Genomic DNA, 18,318 nt, shown 5'->3' with positions numbered 1-18,318 from the left:
TATAATACATTGAATACTATAAAATAATAAATATTGTATAATACATTGAATACTATAAAATAATAAATATTGTATAATACATTGAATACTATAAAATAATAAATATTGTATAATACATTGAATACTATAAAATAATAAATATTGTATAATACATTGAATACTATAAAATAATAAATATTGTATAATACATTGAATACTATAAAATAATAAATATTGTATAATACATTGAATACTATAAAATAATAAATATTGTATAATACATTGAATACTATAAAATAATAAATTAGATATTAATATATAATAAATTAAAAATAAATTAGATATTAATATGTAATAAATTTAAAATACATTAGATATTAATATGTAGTAAATTAAAAAATAAATTAGATATTAACATATAATAAATTAGAAATAAATTAAATATTAGCATATAATAAATTAGAAATAAATTAAATATTAACATATAATAAATTAGAAATAAATTAAATATTAACATATAATAAATTAGAAATAAATTAAATATTAGCATATAATAAATTAGAAATAAATTAAATATTAACATATAATAAATTAGAAATAAATTAAATATTAACATATAATAAATTAGAAATAAATTAAATATTAACATTATTCCATTGTCAAGGTCTTAACCTTTACAATGTCATAATGTTATGCCGAAACTATAGTCGGTTTTTAATAAATAAACCTTTTACTTACGCATTTATTCCGTGTCTATTATTATATTTTAATAAAAAATTTAATTAGATATTATCATATAACAAATAAGATAAAAAATTAAATTAGATATTATCATATAGTAAATAAGAAAAAATAAACTAGATATTATCATATAGTAAATAATAAAAAATAAACTAGATATTATCATATAGTAAATAAGAAAAAATAAACTAGATATATAATAAATAATATTTAAATTAGATATTATCATATAACAAATAAGATAAAAATTAAATTAGATATTATCATATAACAAATAAGATAAAAATTAAATTAGATATTATCATATAACAAATAAGATAAAAATTAAATTAGATATTATCATATAATTAGATAAAAAATTAAATTAGATAATATCATATTAATTAATATAAGAATATAATTTTAGATATTGTCATATAATAAATATAACAATATAATTTTAGATATTGTCATATAATAAATATAACAATATAATTTTAGATATTGTCATATAATAAATATAACAATATAATTTTAGATATTGTCATATAATAAATATAACAATATAATTTTAGATATTGTCATATAATAAATATAACAATATAATTTTAGATATTGTCATATAATAAATATAACAATATAATTTTAGATATTGTCATATAATAAATATAACAATATAATATTAGATACAATCTGTATGAAAATATATAATTTATTTAAAATCAAACTATTCGTGATACGCTCGCCGTTTATTAGCGTGTACTCACAAATGACAAAAAGGAACATTTTGTTTCTCTGGAGTAAAAAAAGAGGGTCAAAGTGGGCCAAAGCGAGTCTTTAGTTGTAGAAACGAGGAAGAAGGCGGTTGCGTCGTTCGGCGGCAGCGTGTCCCGTCGTGAGCCGCCCCAAACAGCCTCAACCAGCAGCGCAATTACTCCCAGTTATCAATGAGAAAATAATTATCACGACTTTTCACTCTCTCTGTGCCTCGGCATTTGCATTTGTTCGGGAATTTGTATACCGACGTCATTTGAAGGTTTTTGAAAAGGAGGAAGCGACGTTTTGATTAATTGAATAATTGCCAGTCGAAGTTGTTTCGCTACTCGACAAAGAAGGATCCCCCGCGGGGGCTCGTAATTGTTCCGCGTTTTAAGGTAATGGCTTAGAAGTGGGTGCAAAGTCGAATAGGTTCACTTACTTCCAAAACCAAGTATGCCAAAAATTAAATTTCAGAAAAATCATTTAAATATTTTATATTGCCGGGAGTAGTGGCGTACTCCTGTAATCCCAAGCGTCTGAGAGGCAGAGTTTGTGGATGGCCGTGTGAGGATGACCACCAGTCCCCCAACGGGTGGTCGGAATACTTCCGCCACGGGTGTCCCCACCCCTGTCCCCACATATCTCCATGTTGGCGTGGCCGTTACACATCCCGCCCTGATTAATCAGGTGGACGAGCGGACCGAATTGTCCCACACGTTACAATCCCGAATAAAAAAATAAAAACAAATATTTTATATTAGAAATATCATACCGCTAAACATAAATTTATATTGGAAAAACTTTGATAACTTCGTGTAATGGAATTATTATAAGTAATATACTAACAATAAGTTAGTTGGTTTTAATGCTAATTTCATGACCGAACGTTTTTCGATACTGACGTTCTCTACAAGCTCCGACTTGGACTTGAACTCGAACTGAATTAACGACCTTGGTAGTAATATATTTCGCCATAGGCATATTTGTACATTAGGGGGCTCTGTGCCGATAACTAAACCTAGGCTACGCAATAGCTCTGAAAATCAGTTCAATTATAATTTTTCCTAATTTACATACTTATTGTTATTATGTTACTTATGGTACTATTAAATAAAATAAATTGAACAAGAAAAATATTAATATAAAATGTTTATTTTACGTCACTAGAAAGAGCTTTATTAGTATAATCGTAGCACGCGTGATTTGCACACGCGCTAGAAAATCCGAAATTCCTCTGGCGACTGTAGCGCACTTAGACTGGTAAAAGTAAGAGGCAGTGACCTAAAAGAATCATTAAAACAAGAAGACCAAGTTACTTTTTAGAAAGACCTTTAAAATTTAAAAAAAAAAATAAACTAGTATAAGTGTATTAGAAATATCATTACCACAAGTTAATGAACAGCGTAGATTAAAGGTTTAAAGAACTACGTGAAATAGGTACGCGTAAAAGAAGGCTATCTAGAATCCATCGTTAAAAAGCACCAAAACCAAAAAGATACTTAATTGGTTTTGGAAGTAAGGTCGCGAAGTATTCATTTCATTTTCCAAACGACATAGTTTATTTTTGGAGACGGAATTCCAGAAAAGAGGGTTACTTTTCTATAAATACCTAGTCTACCTTCGCTACAGAATTTATTAGTTGTAAACGAAACGTTCAAGTTCGATGCGGCATAACTCAAAGCAGTCTAGAACGCTCCAGTCATGGTGGATCCATGAAACTCACGTTTTCCCCCCGCTAGGAGCGCTGTGGACTTTTAGAGTGAAATTCTACGTGAGCTTCTATTCCTACCACCTACGAGTTTGAAATGTGCATTTGAAATTAAATTAGTGCCCCCTACAATTTAAAACAAATATTTATACTTTGTTCAAACCAACAGGTAACCATAAGTTTATAACATAGCTCTTAAGAGTGAGGAGTATCAAAATTAAACTTGTACAAAGACGAGCACGCGCGACAGTAAAAAATGTATTGTAGAAGCTGGCTCGCGCACGGTTTTTATTTTTATATTTCGTAAAATTAAGAGTTTTTACACGCTATTTTCTGTTTGCTGTAAAAAAAGCCGAGTCATTTTGATACACCTTCTATTCGAGGTTGATGCGAGTCCATTTTGGGGTAGATGGTCCTTGGAGAAGGGAAGTATTCTGGAGTGGAAAATCCCATAGCGGTAATAAGAACGTCCTTTCCCGCCTATTGCTGTTAGAATTACCCAGACTACCCCGGTTTTTGGTCGGACGTCAGCTTTATCTGCCATCATTCTGGCTTGATGACGTCCGACCAAAAAGAGCATGATGGGAATTTTACAAAGCCGCAGGTGGCGCCCGACTTTTCCACTCCAGAATACTTATCTCCTCCAAGGAGGGTCTATGCTCTATGTAAACAGAAATGGCTAATTACACCGCATCGCGCCGTACTTATGTAAAAAGTAAAAATTTACAATACGTATGGATATTGGGTGCTTGCTCGCCGCGTCATAACTAAAGCCCCGCCTTGAAACGGCCGCCATGACATAAATTTCACGTTAAAGATCACCCGCCATACGATCCCGCGAAATAATCACCTGGCCGTCATAGGCCGACCTATACGCGTTACCATGGCGTATTCAAAATCCCCAGCCTTTTTAAGGCCAAAATTAGACAGTTTTAAACTTTTACATTTATCAGAAGTTAATAGATTTAATCAACTTATATTTCAGTACAAAAGGTATTTCGACGTTAAAAAACCTTTCAGGGATCCAAATAATAATAGCAGAATTTGCCATAGATTTAGAGTAAAATTACCTTAAAAAAGTGTCAAGATTAAACTGAATTCCCTGACGTGTGTAATAGTTTTAATAGTATTTCAGCCCCGGCCTATTTTTTCTAACCGAAACTCATTTTGATAAATCAGCGGGATCCCGCGTCGGTACACGTTTCCAGAGCATAAACATTATCGGAAGAGGGAGATGGTACTTGTTTCGTAAGATATTATACGTACTACTGAAGTAACTAACACCGGAAAATAAGTAGATATATACAGGGTGTTTCAAAAGTTGATGCAAAAAGTTTAAGGAGTTGTAGGGGGTGAGTTGAGAAGTATGCCTGTTTCCCCCCATTTTCCTACGATGAGTGAGAAAAGCGCTAGAGAGCTTCAAAGTGTGGCCTACTAGCCCCTGGAAGTAGGCTGCAACAAGCGCAAAACCAAGCAGCAGGGATGGGATTTCAGGGGTACGATGAATTTGCGAGAAATCGTGGTCCATCACGACTTTAAATACTGTTTAAGTTTACTTTTTTTACGCTGGTTACCTCGATTTGTTTACAAAGTCCTTTTTTACCTATCACACGAACCCAAACCTTAATGTTCGCGTTTCCCTGCTGCTTGGTTTTGCGCTGGTTGCAGCCTACTTCCAGGGGCTAGTAGGCCACACTTTGAAGCTCTCTGGCGCTCTTTTAACTCATCGTAGGAAAATGGGACAAAAACTGGCATACTTCTCAACTCACCATTACAACTTCTTAAGTGTTGCGTAACCTTTTGAAACACCCTGTATAGGCGGTGGTCGGTTGACGGGAGCATCGGTGTCAGAATATTTACGTTCCCGGGAAGTGCCAAAGAAGGAAGAATTTACGGCTCGCGCATTTCATTCTTTCTTTATAAAAAGAGGCTAATAAAAATAAAGCGGCGCAATCAAAAACATCTCTCTTTCTATTAAGAACGCGTCCGTCGCGGCCTGTTTAAAACGGTTCGTTTTGGGACCCCCACTGAGCGCTTCGGGATGCCACCAGGAATACGCCTGATCTACAGACATTCAGACGGCAACAGGTGAAATGGCCGGCGCCAAATGCTCATCAAAAGAGAAGGAGGGGGAGAAGAGAGTGGATGGCGCTGGCTGGGACGAAGTTTATTCCGGCCTTTTTCGGAGTGTGTCCGATAACGTAAGCGCCGCGGTCCGATTGCTAACAGTTAATGATACTACTTGCTCCTCGAGGTTTGCAAATCAACCTTAAAACAACGTAGGACTTGGGGTTCATTTTATAAACACGCTAAATATTTCAATACGCGATTTATTTTACATTAATCTATAGTTCTGAGTTGGGGAAGGTACTACAATTGTGGTAGTAGTGATATCGACGATTCAATTTATTCCATTGACGGATTTTGCAATTTATTTTTCCGAATTAAATTTATTGGACCAGTTTATTAACGAGATTTATTCAAAAACTTTGTGTTAGTAAACCACATTATTAATTCGAAATTTTTGCTGGTCAAAATCTAATTTATTAATTTAGTTAATTTAAAAAGTTTCCTTGAGATTCACTGATCCCAATAGAAATTCGAGTCAACTGATCACTGGTCCCAATGGCAAATCTAGTCAACACTGATCATTGGTCCCAATGACAAGTCGAGTTAACACTGATCACTGGTCCCAATGACAAGTCGAGTTAACACTGATCACTGGTCCCAATGACAAGTCGAGTTAACACTGATCACTGGTCCCAATGATAAGTCTAGTCAACACTGATCACTGGTCCCAACGACAAGTCGAGTTAACACTGATCACTGGTCCCAACGACAAGTCGAGTTAACACTGATCACTGGTCCCAACGACAAGTCGAGTTAACACTGATCACTGGTCCCAACGACAAGTGGAGTTAACACTGATCACTGGTCCCAATGACAAGTCGAGTTAACACTGATAACTAGGCCCAGTTAAGAAAAAACCTTATTTCCAAGCTTGCCGCACGTTTCTTTTACGTTTCATCAATCTTGTAGCAGACGAAAAACCCATTAGAAAAAGTGCTCAATATTTTGACCGGGAGATATATCTGAGGCCCTTTTCTGTAAAAAAAAATCGGACGGGAATTTGATTTCGAAACCCTCGACCATCATCCACGTCGTGTTCGATTTGTTATTTTATATTGATTTATGCCCACTCGGAATTTTTACAGAATGCCATTTGCCGAGTTTACGAATTTCTATAGTTTACAGAATAGGGTCTCCAGAGACCAGAGTCAAGCGAATTATCCTTTACTCTGAATATGGGACGGTGCAAATTCTTGCGAAAGTGCGTCTGCTTTAGATTTTTCTTTCACACAAGGCGGATGCTTTTCCGATAATTTTCCATATACAAACAAACAATGGTTGATACAATAGGTGGTTCCTTTTCGCCAGTTCTCGGACTAAAAGTGTACTCTTTTTACCCTAAAACGTTTTATTCGCCTGTTCCGGGGATGAGAATTACCCCAGCCCATAAACTATTCGCTCGTTCCGCGGTATTAGGGCTACTCTTTTTACTCCTTCTGAAAAGGAGGTGTTAAGGAGTAAATGGGATTTTATCGTCTGCTAGCCAGAATTTAACCGCTGAAAAGGCCACAGGCAGCCATTTCGGAAAAACGTTTCTACTCCGACTCAAACTATTCGCCACCACAGAATCGGAGTAAAAGGACGTCATCATAGCCTTACTCTTCTTACCCTACTCCGAAATCCCGGAACAAGCGAAAAGAAAACACCTAATAATACCGTGCCAATCTATCCTGCTCCAGACAAAACGTAACAATAGCCAATTCCCGAAAGAAAACAAATACAACAAATGAAACGAAGCTTTTGTATCCTAGGCGAAAATTGTATAGTCTTCTTACTCGAACACGATTTATTAGCCTGTTCCGAGGATTAGATTTACTCTGTCCCATGATCTATTAGCTTGTTCCAGAGTATTAGGGCTACTCTTTCTACTCCTCCTCAAGAGAGTAAACTATATATACACACCATCTTTGATTCCATTTTGCGATGAAGAAGTTAGAGGACGAACTTTCGCTGCGAGGTACGCGAGGGTGTCCGCTACAGGCTTGGAAATAAGGTTTATTTCTAAAATGGTCTATTTGGCCAGTGACTCCCAACTCTTGAATTATTTAAGTGGTCACGTAGACCAGTTGGTTAATAATACGGTAGATAATTTTAAATTAATAAACTGGACACTGGACCAGTGAACCCCTAGCTTTTGAATAAAAAAACTGGTCCGAGCAATTAATAAACTGGTCTTTGACCCAGTGACCATCGCTTATTTCCAAGCCTGGTCCGCTAACGTCATTGTCCCACATTCTTAGATACCCGAATACATTCTGTCGTATAAATCAAGGATCCTATATGTTAGAAGGATAGGTAGCCCTCAAAACGCTGGCAGCGCCGTCGATATTAATAGAGCTTCTAAACGTGGGACGTCTTGTTTCTATTCCCTCAAGGACAAATTTTGGCGGTGCTTTCTCCATGTTTTGTCCTTGACGGAATCTAAAGACGGATTCTCTATCGCGCATGACCCACCGACGGCGCTGCCATTTTTCGTCCCTCGCCTCATATCCTTCTAACATATAGGATCCTTCTCGTTGTCTCGAGCGAACCCAGCGTTGCCAGACGTACGATAATTATCGCACAGTGCGATAATTTAATCAAAATTTTTAGGGCGTACTATAGTTTTCATGGCGTACGATATCGTACCATTATTTCGATAATTCTACCTCAACGTACTATAATGTACGATAATATTTAGATTTTTTTAAAAACCTACGAACGATTTATATTTTATTATTAATTTATATAACTTTTCTACTTAAAAATGAATGATATACATTTTCTGTACGCGTAGTCCAGAGTGTGAGTTTATTACTCCTAACTATTACCGCATTTTTTAAAACATTTTTAAACATATTAAGTTCAGTTAATAATGATAATAGACATTTTGTTTATTTCCCTGAAATAAAACTCCTGTAGTGCTTTAAAAAATCATCTAAATTCAACGCATTTATGTATGAATTAAAATTTATCGCCAAAAAGAAATGTACGATAATTTTCCAGGAAAATCGATAATTTTTTGGCCTAGATACGATAATTTCAGATTTTCGATCTGGCAACGCTGAGCGAACCGGTTGTTCGGCTCATTTTCCGCGAGGCGTCCATCAGTGTCAGGCGGGAAAAGAGACGCTGGCCCCGTCCGGCCGATCCCATCCAATCGTGCCATCGCCGACAGAGGTTAAACCCTTTTTTTTCCAGAATCGAAACTTATTATTGAACACGTCGGAGGGATCTCCCCGCTTGGAAAAAGTTCGAACGTTTCTCTATCGGCGTTCGTCATGACGGTTTATTATTTATAAGATCGTAAAACAGCGGCCCGATAAGATGAACAGCCACTGAAAGATTAGGCTTTTTTTCTTCTGGGAAACGACTTCTTAATAAGCGTTTATTACAAAAAGGGACCGAGCCCCGATTATTCACGGAACGCTTATCTCGATGCCGACTTTATTTATTTAGCTATAAAGAAAGTCGGTAGGATTGAGTTACGCGCGTGGCCCGACTCTCCGCTGGCGCCCTCTTCCCGAGAATTTTATTAACGCAGTCTCTAATTTAAAAAGGCCATCGTAGGTCAATCAAGGAGATAATTTGTTAAATTTAGAATAATCTAATTCCTTTGACTTGTCCGATTGCTAAATTTGAGTTTTCAGACATTGATGAATGAGTTTCTCTGGAATATTTTCTAATTTAGTTTAGTTTAGTTTCTTACTCGTTTACTAAGAAACACCCCGCTTCTTTGAAGCTACGAAAAGAGCGCTTCTTTTTGGAGACCAATCAGCCCCATCTCGCGTCACCAATTGTGGGATTACGTCATTGCCATAAAGAGCTAGCCAATCAAATAAGCAATAGCACGGAGTCATTGAGTGAAATAGTCCAATTAAGAGCCGCGTATGGATTCAATTCGATTCTAATGTTGTTTTAAGTAAACACATTTTACCGAGAATAAGCCAATTCTAACCTAGACCTGTGAAAATACATTAGAGATTCAACCTACTGTAAATTTCTGTGAAAGTGGACAAAATATTGTAATTAAACCAGCGCCATCTCTAGATTCGTTGATGAATCACTATTTAGCAGAAGACATATTCTAAAGTACCTAAAGCTTTGCTAATTGATAGTTCAGCAACGAATCTTGGTGAGGGTTGGACATAAGGATATTATTTTAGTAGTCACCCTGACTAGTGAGCCTCCTATCTTAATTTATTTTAGTAGTCACTGACTAGTAGGGGTAAAAAACGGGGTATAAAAACCAGAAGGACAGCCAACATTTAGCTTTGCCCGTCAGAATTAAAATAGGAATTTATTATCACTCAAGTTACATTCATGACTTTGGCCGATCACAATTTTTTTTTAAAATAAATTGGGATTGATGAATGATGAATTTATGATGCGCCATATTCGCCATTATTTATGAATATTTAGGTCAATTTTTCACTTGTCAAATTGACTAGTGAGCCCCCAGATTTCGATTACTTTTAGTAGTCAGAGCATTTATTTTAGTAGTCAAATGCCGTGACTAGGCCTTATGTTCAACCCTGGACATGGTGATATCGACTTATTAACGTGTGTATTTCGAAATGCCTTAACAACTCTCCGTGATTGTAAAATATTTTCAGTGCCATCGCCCGGTTTGGAGAGCGACCCTTTGCTGGACACGGAGCAGAAGCGGGTGGTGCAATGGAAATTCTCGCAACTGGACCTCAACTCGGACAATATTCTGAATAAGAAAGAAGTGCGCGATTTGCGTCGAATGGTCAAGAAGATCGTTCGGCCGCGCGCCTGCGCCAAGAGCTTCACCAAATACTGCGACTTGGACCAAGACAAGAGAATCACGCGCGGCGAGTGGTCAACCTGCCTCGGGGTGGACATCAATAGTAAGTGTACGAAGTTTTTCCTGTTCTAAAATGGGGAATTAAATAAACGGTGATGGTTTTCATACGGCCAACTTTTGTATCTCGAGTGCCATTGAAATTGGACTTCCACGTCCAATCACGATGGCCCGCGACGGATTAAAAAGTTGGTTGAATAGCGCGCAATTAGAAATAGTTCTTAAGCCGATCAACTGAGAAATATTTCGTGCTATAAGGAGTTTTGTTTCTTTCTCGACTCTCTTTGACTCTGAGAGAAGGAAACCAATCATTCTTTCCACCGATTTTCCATTTTCCCCTCGACAGAGGTGTCACGATTTAATGTTAATTCCTGCAAAACACTCAATTAAATCGGCGGCATTTACCGTGTTGGCTTCCGCATATTAGCACCAACTCGCTATAGTCGTTCGATGACGTCCGCTCCGTGTCCTCGCAATTCTTGAACAACTCTAGCTCAAACAGGGAACAAAATATACCGTAGAGGACCTTAAAACTTCAATGTTTAGTACCTGGAGAAATAAAGGCGCAAGGAATTAGCGGTACAGCGCTTTTATACCAAAATTTATCCCCGTTGGGAATAGTATTAGGACACCAATACCCTAGATTTTCAAAAGTACGCCCTCTACGGTACATTTCTTCCACACCCAAACGCGTCCATCTAAAACTATAGCTATACCTGCACGATAAGATTGTTCGGATGAAACCCGCAATTTTGAGCTTTTTGTCGCCATATTCAAGTTGACTTAGGGACACGAAGTAGGTCTAACCATAAAGTGTTTGGTATAAACAACTACGATGGTTAGCTTAAGAACTTCATTGTTCGCGATACCATTCTATATATAAAACCATAAGTCTATAATATTGTTCCATAAGTTTGTCACTTTGGGGAATATTTTACTGAGAGCTAATAACGGAGTGACGTCATCACCAGAAGAAAATCTCCCCCTAGCGAGGCGCTGTCAAAGGCTACGTGTAACGCGTTCGCGAGGGGACGCAAAATGGCGACGAATCCCGTAATGCAGTCTGTCTCGCGAATAGCTCTCAGTAAAACCTTTTCACGTGAAGAATAGGAAGTGTCACGCTTATGTAATAATACAACACACTTATGATAAAACTGAACTTCCGGCCACGTCCTTAGTTGAGAGGGACGCGAAATCCGCTTCCGTTAGTCTGTCTCGTCTTTCCTATCGTACTTCTTTCTCTTCCGCTTCACTCTCTGTCCGATTGACTGTCGAACGCGATGTCAGGACCTTATACGTTTCTATTCGGGACTGACTTCGCGAGTGGTCCCGAAGAGCGGCGTCTAACCCCTCGTTGACGTGTAGTCTCGTTTCGCTTGTTCATGTCGTTGAACTCAGACGAACAATTGGAAGAAGGCGGCCCGCTGCACCACGACCAGCGACGCAGACCGAAGCCACATCGGCCGCCGTCCGCCGAAGACTCGCACCAATTAACCGACGACGAGCAGGGAGACGACAAAGGTATACCCGACAAAATCCCCTCCTCTTTGCACTCCTCCCTTCGCTATTCCCGGAGTGTCCTCGTTGTACGGATATGTTCACCGTCGAATGGCGCAAAGCATGAGCACGCACTCGTATTGACACTTTGACACCCCCGAGGAAGAAGGTCAGTGTTGTCCTCGCGATTTGTTGGTGCCTGTCTTTAAGGTGAAGGGTTCCGACGTAATTGCGCTTAGCGAATAGACGCGTAGGTTCCAAAGCTGGTTGGTGGCCGTTTGTATTCGGCTGGTGTTAATGGGTTAAGGGATTGAATGGCTTCGATTATCAAGCTTAAAGCTTCCAGCTTCGGAGCGTTCCGACTTCCGGAAAGTAGATCCGAGGGCTTCCTTCGGTGGCGGTGATGGTGGTGGTTGACTTTTGGTGATGGGCTTGACGTACCAATCGAGTTAAATGACGCGTCGTTGCGACTCTCGCAAATCTAACGCCGTTCGAATCCGTTTCTTTATTTTTGGCGGTGGCTTTTATCTCGGCGGCGTTGGCCCGGAAATTTCAGACGAGAGCGATGATGACGACGACGCGGACGATGTCGTCCACTCAATCGAGACGGAGGACAGCACCTCCTCGAGCCACGAGACACTCGCCGTTCCGTCGGCCGAACACGTCGGTACGGCATCGGCGGAGCAACCTTTCCGCCCGTCGCGAAGAAAGGATTCTTCGTTCGGGGTGTCCACCGATTCCCTGCTCAGGAAGACTCCGTTACCGATCAGCGACGGTGGCGTCGACCCGAGTTGGGCCAGACCATCCATGTTCGACGAAAGAGTGTCGGACGCCGGCATAGACAGCAAAGAAGAAGGTAAGCTATACTCCTCACCCGGGGCCCAACCAGAAATCTGAAATACATAAAATACTCATCAAAGTCAAATATGTAGTTTGTGCCAGCTAGGAGCAACAAACACAAGGAGAACGCAGCTAGCCTTTAAACACGCTAACGAAGGGTTGTGTACGAATTTCATTAGAAGAGCGTCACGAGCCTTTACGCTGAACGTTTTACGGGTGGGGGGGAAGACAATTTCCGAATTTTCCCCTTCCGACAGCAGCAGGCGCTAAAGCGTCTAGCCAATGAAAAACGTACGCAAGAAAATCCACGACTTTTGACGGGTTGCGTTCTCCTTGTGTGGGGTGCTGTGTTTGCTGCTCCTAGGTGCCAGCGTGACTGGACTTACAACCGGTTTCTCTTTATACTGCCAAAGCTGTTGTCCACTTTCTGACAGCAAAGTTCGATTGTCAGTCAGTCAGGCTTGATTTCACGGAAAGAAAAGAGACGTTTTACGATATGAATAGGGTAAATTTGGAAGTGAAATTTTGGGAAATAGAAACTAAATAAGAACCAATGTAAAACCAAAATGATGCCTTTATTTTGAGGGGATGATCATGGCTGTAAAAGTAACGGTAGCTTTGACTGTACTAAAGTGATTGCTTTACTGATTACAGATTTAGCATTAGCAAAGGTAGAACTCAGTTTTATATCCCGATAATAGTGTAATGAGTTTTAGAAAGTATTTCGAAACTGACCTAGTTTTTAATTACCACATATATATAACTATTGAGTATCTCTAGGAATTTGAAATTAAGTTTAGAAATATTTTATTTTTATTTTCCGTGGATTTAATACGAAATACCGATTTTAGAGGCAGATCGCTTTTAGAAGAAAAGTTGGAACTTTTAGGTATTTTAGGGCAGTGGTTCCCAATTTCGTTTTGCAATGGAACCCTAAACTATCCACGTAATTCTGGCGGAACCCCAACTAATTTGTTTTACTTATCTTAAAAGACTCTTGACACAAACAAAGATGGCCGCGCTGCGAATTCTCGGAACCCCCGGGTTCCGCGGGACACCATTTAGGAACCGCTGTTCTAGGGACCCAATGACCAAGGTCATCAAATTGACCAACAACTTATAACCGTTCGCAGATTTCTCGGACTGTTTTTCGGCTCGTCGTTCGGCCACGGAGCAGCACCAGCAAGACCCGGGCGGCGGCCATTTCATCCCTAACTGCACCCCGGATGGCGGCTTCCAATCGGCCCAATGTCACACGGGCTACTGTTGGTGCGTCCACGAGAAGAGCGGCAAGACCATCCGCGGGACCGCCACCAAAGGTTACAAACCGGACTGCGAGGCGGCCAAAAGAAGCGCCAAAAATTTCAAAGGTCAGTCACACTCTTTCCAAAAACGTTCAATCCATTTTTTTAACTCGCTCCTAAGAGTCCTACATACCATCAAACCCTATCTTCACTTTTGTCCGTACACTTTTTTATACTAAAAATGGAATAATTAAAATCTAATGTGGGCAGCCTGTCGCCGAGTGCTTCCCCCCAGCCAATAATAGCCAAGTGTTAAGGAATTCTTAAAGGTTATAGGTAGAAATTTATATAATATATATCCTCCCTCGTTGGTGCTGGAAGAAGATATTTGAGAGATGAGTCGGCGGCACCTACGCCCATCAACCCGCGCGAATTCCATTAAAAACCAATTGAAAAGATATCGAAATGTCAATGATTTCTTAATCATTTTCGTGGGCATCGCTGGAATGCAAATAAAATGTGTCGTAACAATAAAGGCTTATAACACGATCACGTGACGTATGGTTAGTCTCTGTGGCTTTCCTACAATATTCATTAATACCTTACTTTGGCGTCATCTACGCCAGTTTTATTATTTAAGTTTGGTTGAAACGGGATAAATGGAAACTGAACATTACTCATTTCTGATAGTAACTGCGCGTTTACATTTGACGAAGAGGTGCATTATACACTTTATGGTAAAATCTATTGTTGTTAATTTTTCGGAAAAATAAAATGCGGAAAAATAAAAATTGAAACATAAATTACTTTTTAAGGGTTTTTAATGTTTTTAACTTTTTATCGATATAAAATGTCTAATATCAGTAAACATACAACAAAACATTAATAGTGTTACATTGTTAATCAGTTTAAACTAGTTCTACTTTCAGATTCGAAAAAATGAGGCGAAAATGCCGCTTTATTTAAATTTGCAAACAATATATTAGACTAATCATAGAATGAAAACTTTTTTATTTTTTTTCGGAAAAATACGGAAAATTTTACACTGGTAAAATCTTTTACTATTAAAGGCGGTGTTGCCAGAAAAATGTGTGTAATGACGTTGAGAGAAAACTCCATTTACGTAACACCAGAAGTAAGTAAATTAACCGAAGTTATTGAAATAGCGCTCAGAATCGGAGGGCGTTTTCCATATGAAAATGATGAGAAAATCGATGCAAATAAAAGCTAATTTCCATCCCCGTCTTTTGACGTGATAAATTGCACTTGGAAATTGTGGGTATTGCTATTTCTATGTATAAAAAATGGTTTCATAAAAACAAAAATTTAAAATTCGAGGTAAAAATGTAACTTCATAAGGAAAACGCCTCCCACATGGGGAGTAAAGCAGTCTAATAACTTTGGTTCACTTTCTTCTGGTAACATCATAAGTAAAATATTTACACGTTCCGATAAAGGTAATTTATTAATGCATTAGATTTTTCATACCAACGTGAATACGAATAATCTGACGAGTATTGTAAATTGATTGACCAATAAAAGAAATCAGATAGACTTCAAATCTTATAGATGACCCTAATCCTTATTCTTTCTTTTAAGTAAGTGACGAAAATTGTAGTAAAAAAATTATATCTAGCCCGGTTTGTATCTCATTGGTTTCCTAAAACTCCCAACGCGATTGAAGCTCACAACGGTGACGTCCCCCCCCCCCCTCTCGTGCCGGGGGTTAACAAAATGCGCGGGCAAGGCTAGAAGATAAGGCGTCATACCATAAGTGTATAATATTATTACATAAGTGTGACACTTCCTATTCTTCTCACGCAAAAGTTTTACTGAGAGCTATTCACAAGACAGACTGCATTACGGACTTCGTCACCGTTTTGCGTCCGCTTACTAACGCGTCACACGTAGCCGTTGACAGCGCCTCCGTTACTTGCTCTCAGTAAACTATTTCCCAAAGTGACAAACTTATGGAACAACATTATAGACTTATGGTCATACTTACGCTAAATTATACGTTACTTATGTTGAAATGAGAGTGGCGTATTGGAGTTCATATACAGGGTGTTTCAAAAGGTTATGCAAAAAATTTAAGGAGTTGTAGGGGGTGAGTTGAGAAGTATGCCTGTTTTTTCCCATTTTCCTATGATGAGTTGAAAGAGAGCTTAAAAGTGTGGCCTACTATCCCCTGGAAGTAGGCTGAAACCAGCGCAAAACCAAGCTGCAGGGAAACGCGAACATTAAGGTTTGGGTTCGTGTGATAGGGAAAAAAGGACTTTGTAAACCAATCGAGGTAACCAGCGTAAAAGAGTAAACCTAAACAGTTTTTAAAGTCCCTGCTGTTTGGTTTTGCGCTTGTTGCAGTCTACTTCCTGGGGCTAGTAGGCCATACTTTGAAGCTCTCCGGCGCTCTTTTAACTCATCGTAGGGAAATGGGGAAAAACATGCATACTTCTCAACTCACCCCCTACAACTCCTTAAAATTCTTGCATAACCTTTTGAAACACCCTGTATAGCGTGTCATAATTGACGCGAATATGAAGGGGAATTGAGCGCTCATTTCGAAAGGAGCGTCGCGTCCCGGAGCTTGGCGAGCGGAGGCCGCGGACACGGGCTGTCGAATGTTGATGGAGTGTGAGCGATCCTATCAAAGAAGAGCGAAAGAATGAGCCGAAACGAGAAGAAGATCCGTCTTGGCGACTAGCTGCCGCGAGAGAACCGCTGGCGACACGACGCCGCGCATTGGCCACAGTCTGAACGCCTTCGTCCATTATTCTATAATCGCCCTATTATAATAAATTAGAAAATCAAATGCTCGCCAGACTACCACTCGAAAATTAACGTTTGGCGCCATTTAATTAAGACGTTGTTAACGCGAACGTTAACAATTACGACTCGGCATACTTCCGTTGAAAATTGCCCCGAGAAGCCCCTTTCAGAAACGTCAATAAAAAACCATACGTGTATTGTTTTCATTTTTACTTTTTTATTCTTGTGAAAATTAAAACCTTATAGTTTGAACCCATAATGGCTGGCCGGCCTGTTGGCTCGGTGGGACGGGAATGACATTTTCCACCCAATTACGCGTTAATCGTTTCTACTCGCTTCCCAGACCGAGAAAATTCCCATTTCATTATAGAATTGGACGATATATATTCGTCACTTTTAATCAGGTCTCGGGGCGAAATTTTTTAGAAAGTTGTAAGGTTGAAAATATACGGTAGAGAGATTTAAATAATTCATGATTTGTTTTGAGAAAGCGATTTGGAGGGGAATATATAAGAAAAACCGGACTGCCACTTCGGATTTAATTCCGATCTCGTATTTCGGAGAGAGGGGAGACTAATTAAGAAATATTATGCAAATGTTGAGGTTTGGGGCTCGCCAATGCGCCTCTCTTACTCTCTTAATCTTTATTATCGAACGGGTTGCTCTCTCCCTGATTGACGTTCTACTTATCGGTTTATCGATACACTTTTTTTATTTTGAGTTATTATTATATTAAATTAAAGATAAGTTATATTAAAATTTATTTATATTAGTCGTTGACGCGCGATAAAAAGCGTATTAAATCCGATATTCGCGAGATCAACGTCTCTAAATAATAAACCGTTAATTTGCTTCGAAGAGACGAGCGTTATAAGTAAGCCGTCAGCGCGCTAAAGCAGGACATCTTGTTGAGCAAATTTGTTAAACCGGGTAAAGGTTCTAGCACCGCCACGCGATGAAAATTAAGTCAATTAAAAGATATGGAATTTTCCGGGGGAATTTTCATTGAACACGGAGAAAAATTCAGCCGATACTAATTTTCGCATGCAAACTTTAAGCAAGTTTTGATATTTTCAGAAATAGCCAACAGTTTACAAATCAGATACTAATTTGCGCAAGATTTTTGAAAAATTTATCAGATATTGATAATTTCAATTCTATTTACCTCAGATATTGATAATTTCAATTCTATTTACCTCAGATATTGATAATTTCAATTCTATTTACCTCAGATATTGATAATTTCAATTCTATTTACCTCAGATATTGATAATTTCAATTCTATTTACCTCAGATATTGATAATTTCAATTCTATTTACCTCAGATATTGATAATTTCAATTCTATTTACCTCAGATATTGATAATTTCAATTCTATTTACCTCAGATATTGATAATTTCAATTCTATTTACCTCAGATATTGATAATTTCAATTCTATTTACCTCAGATATTGATAATTTCAATTCTATTTACCTCAGATATTGATAATTTCAATTCTATTTACCTCAGATATTGATAATTTCAATTCTATTTACCTCAGATATTGATAATTTCAATTCTATTTACCTCAGATATTGATAATTTCCATTCAATTTACCTCAGATATCATAGTTTGCAAAAATATACTATCAATATCTGATAAAATTTTGCCAAAATATACTATCAATATCTGTTAAAATTTGGCAAAAATCTTGCTCAAATTAGTATCTGATTTGCAAACTGTTGGCTATTTCTGAAAATATCAAAACGTCCCGAAAAATTCCAAGATTTTATCCCAGAAAATGACTTTAAAGTATTATAGAGGTTTCTGGCAGGATCGCAACGTTAGCATTCGAGCGAAATTAATTTTCGTGAACGAAGTTA

The 18,318-nt window shown here is 38.2% G+C and overlaps 1 protein-coding gene across 3 annotated transcripts in view; it reads left to right on the top strand.

The window, feature by feature from the left end:
* LOC149936203 (SPARC-related modular calcium-binding protein 1-like) overlaps window positions 1-18,318 on the top strand; it is a 64,291-nt gene that overhangs the window by 36,253 nt on the left and 9,720 nt on the right. For 2 of the 3 annotated variants that reach the window (XM_090154502.1, XM_090154500.1), the window contains 4 exons: window positions 9,892-10,149; window positions 11,469-11,624; window positions 12,157-12,456; window positions 13,574-13,810. In XM_090154502.1, coding sequence (XP_090010628.1) covers window positions 9,892-10,149; window positions 11,469-11,624; window positions 12,157-12,456; window positions 13,574-13,810 — 951 coding nt within the window. Of the gene's footprint in view, window positions 1-9,891; window positions 10,156-11,468; window positions 11,625-12,156; window positions 12,457-13,573; window positions 13,811-18,318 lie in introns of all 3 variants that reach the window. The other variant, XM_090154503.1, reaches the window with a different exon arrangement.

This window comes from Leiobunum rupestre, chromosome 7 (assembly GCF_980474605.1).
Source record: "Leiobunum rupestre chromosome 7, qqLeiRupe1.1.hap1, whole genome shotgun sequence".
Lineage (NCBI taxonomy): Eukaryota > Metazoa > Arthropoda > Arachnida > Opiliones > Sclerosomatidae > Leiobunum > Leiobunum rupestre.
This window is presented reverse-complemented; position numbering and strand designations above follow the sequence as displayed.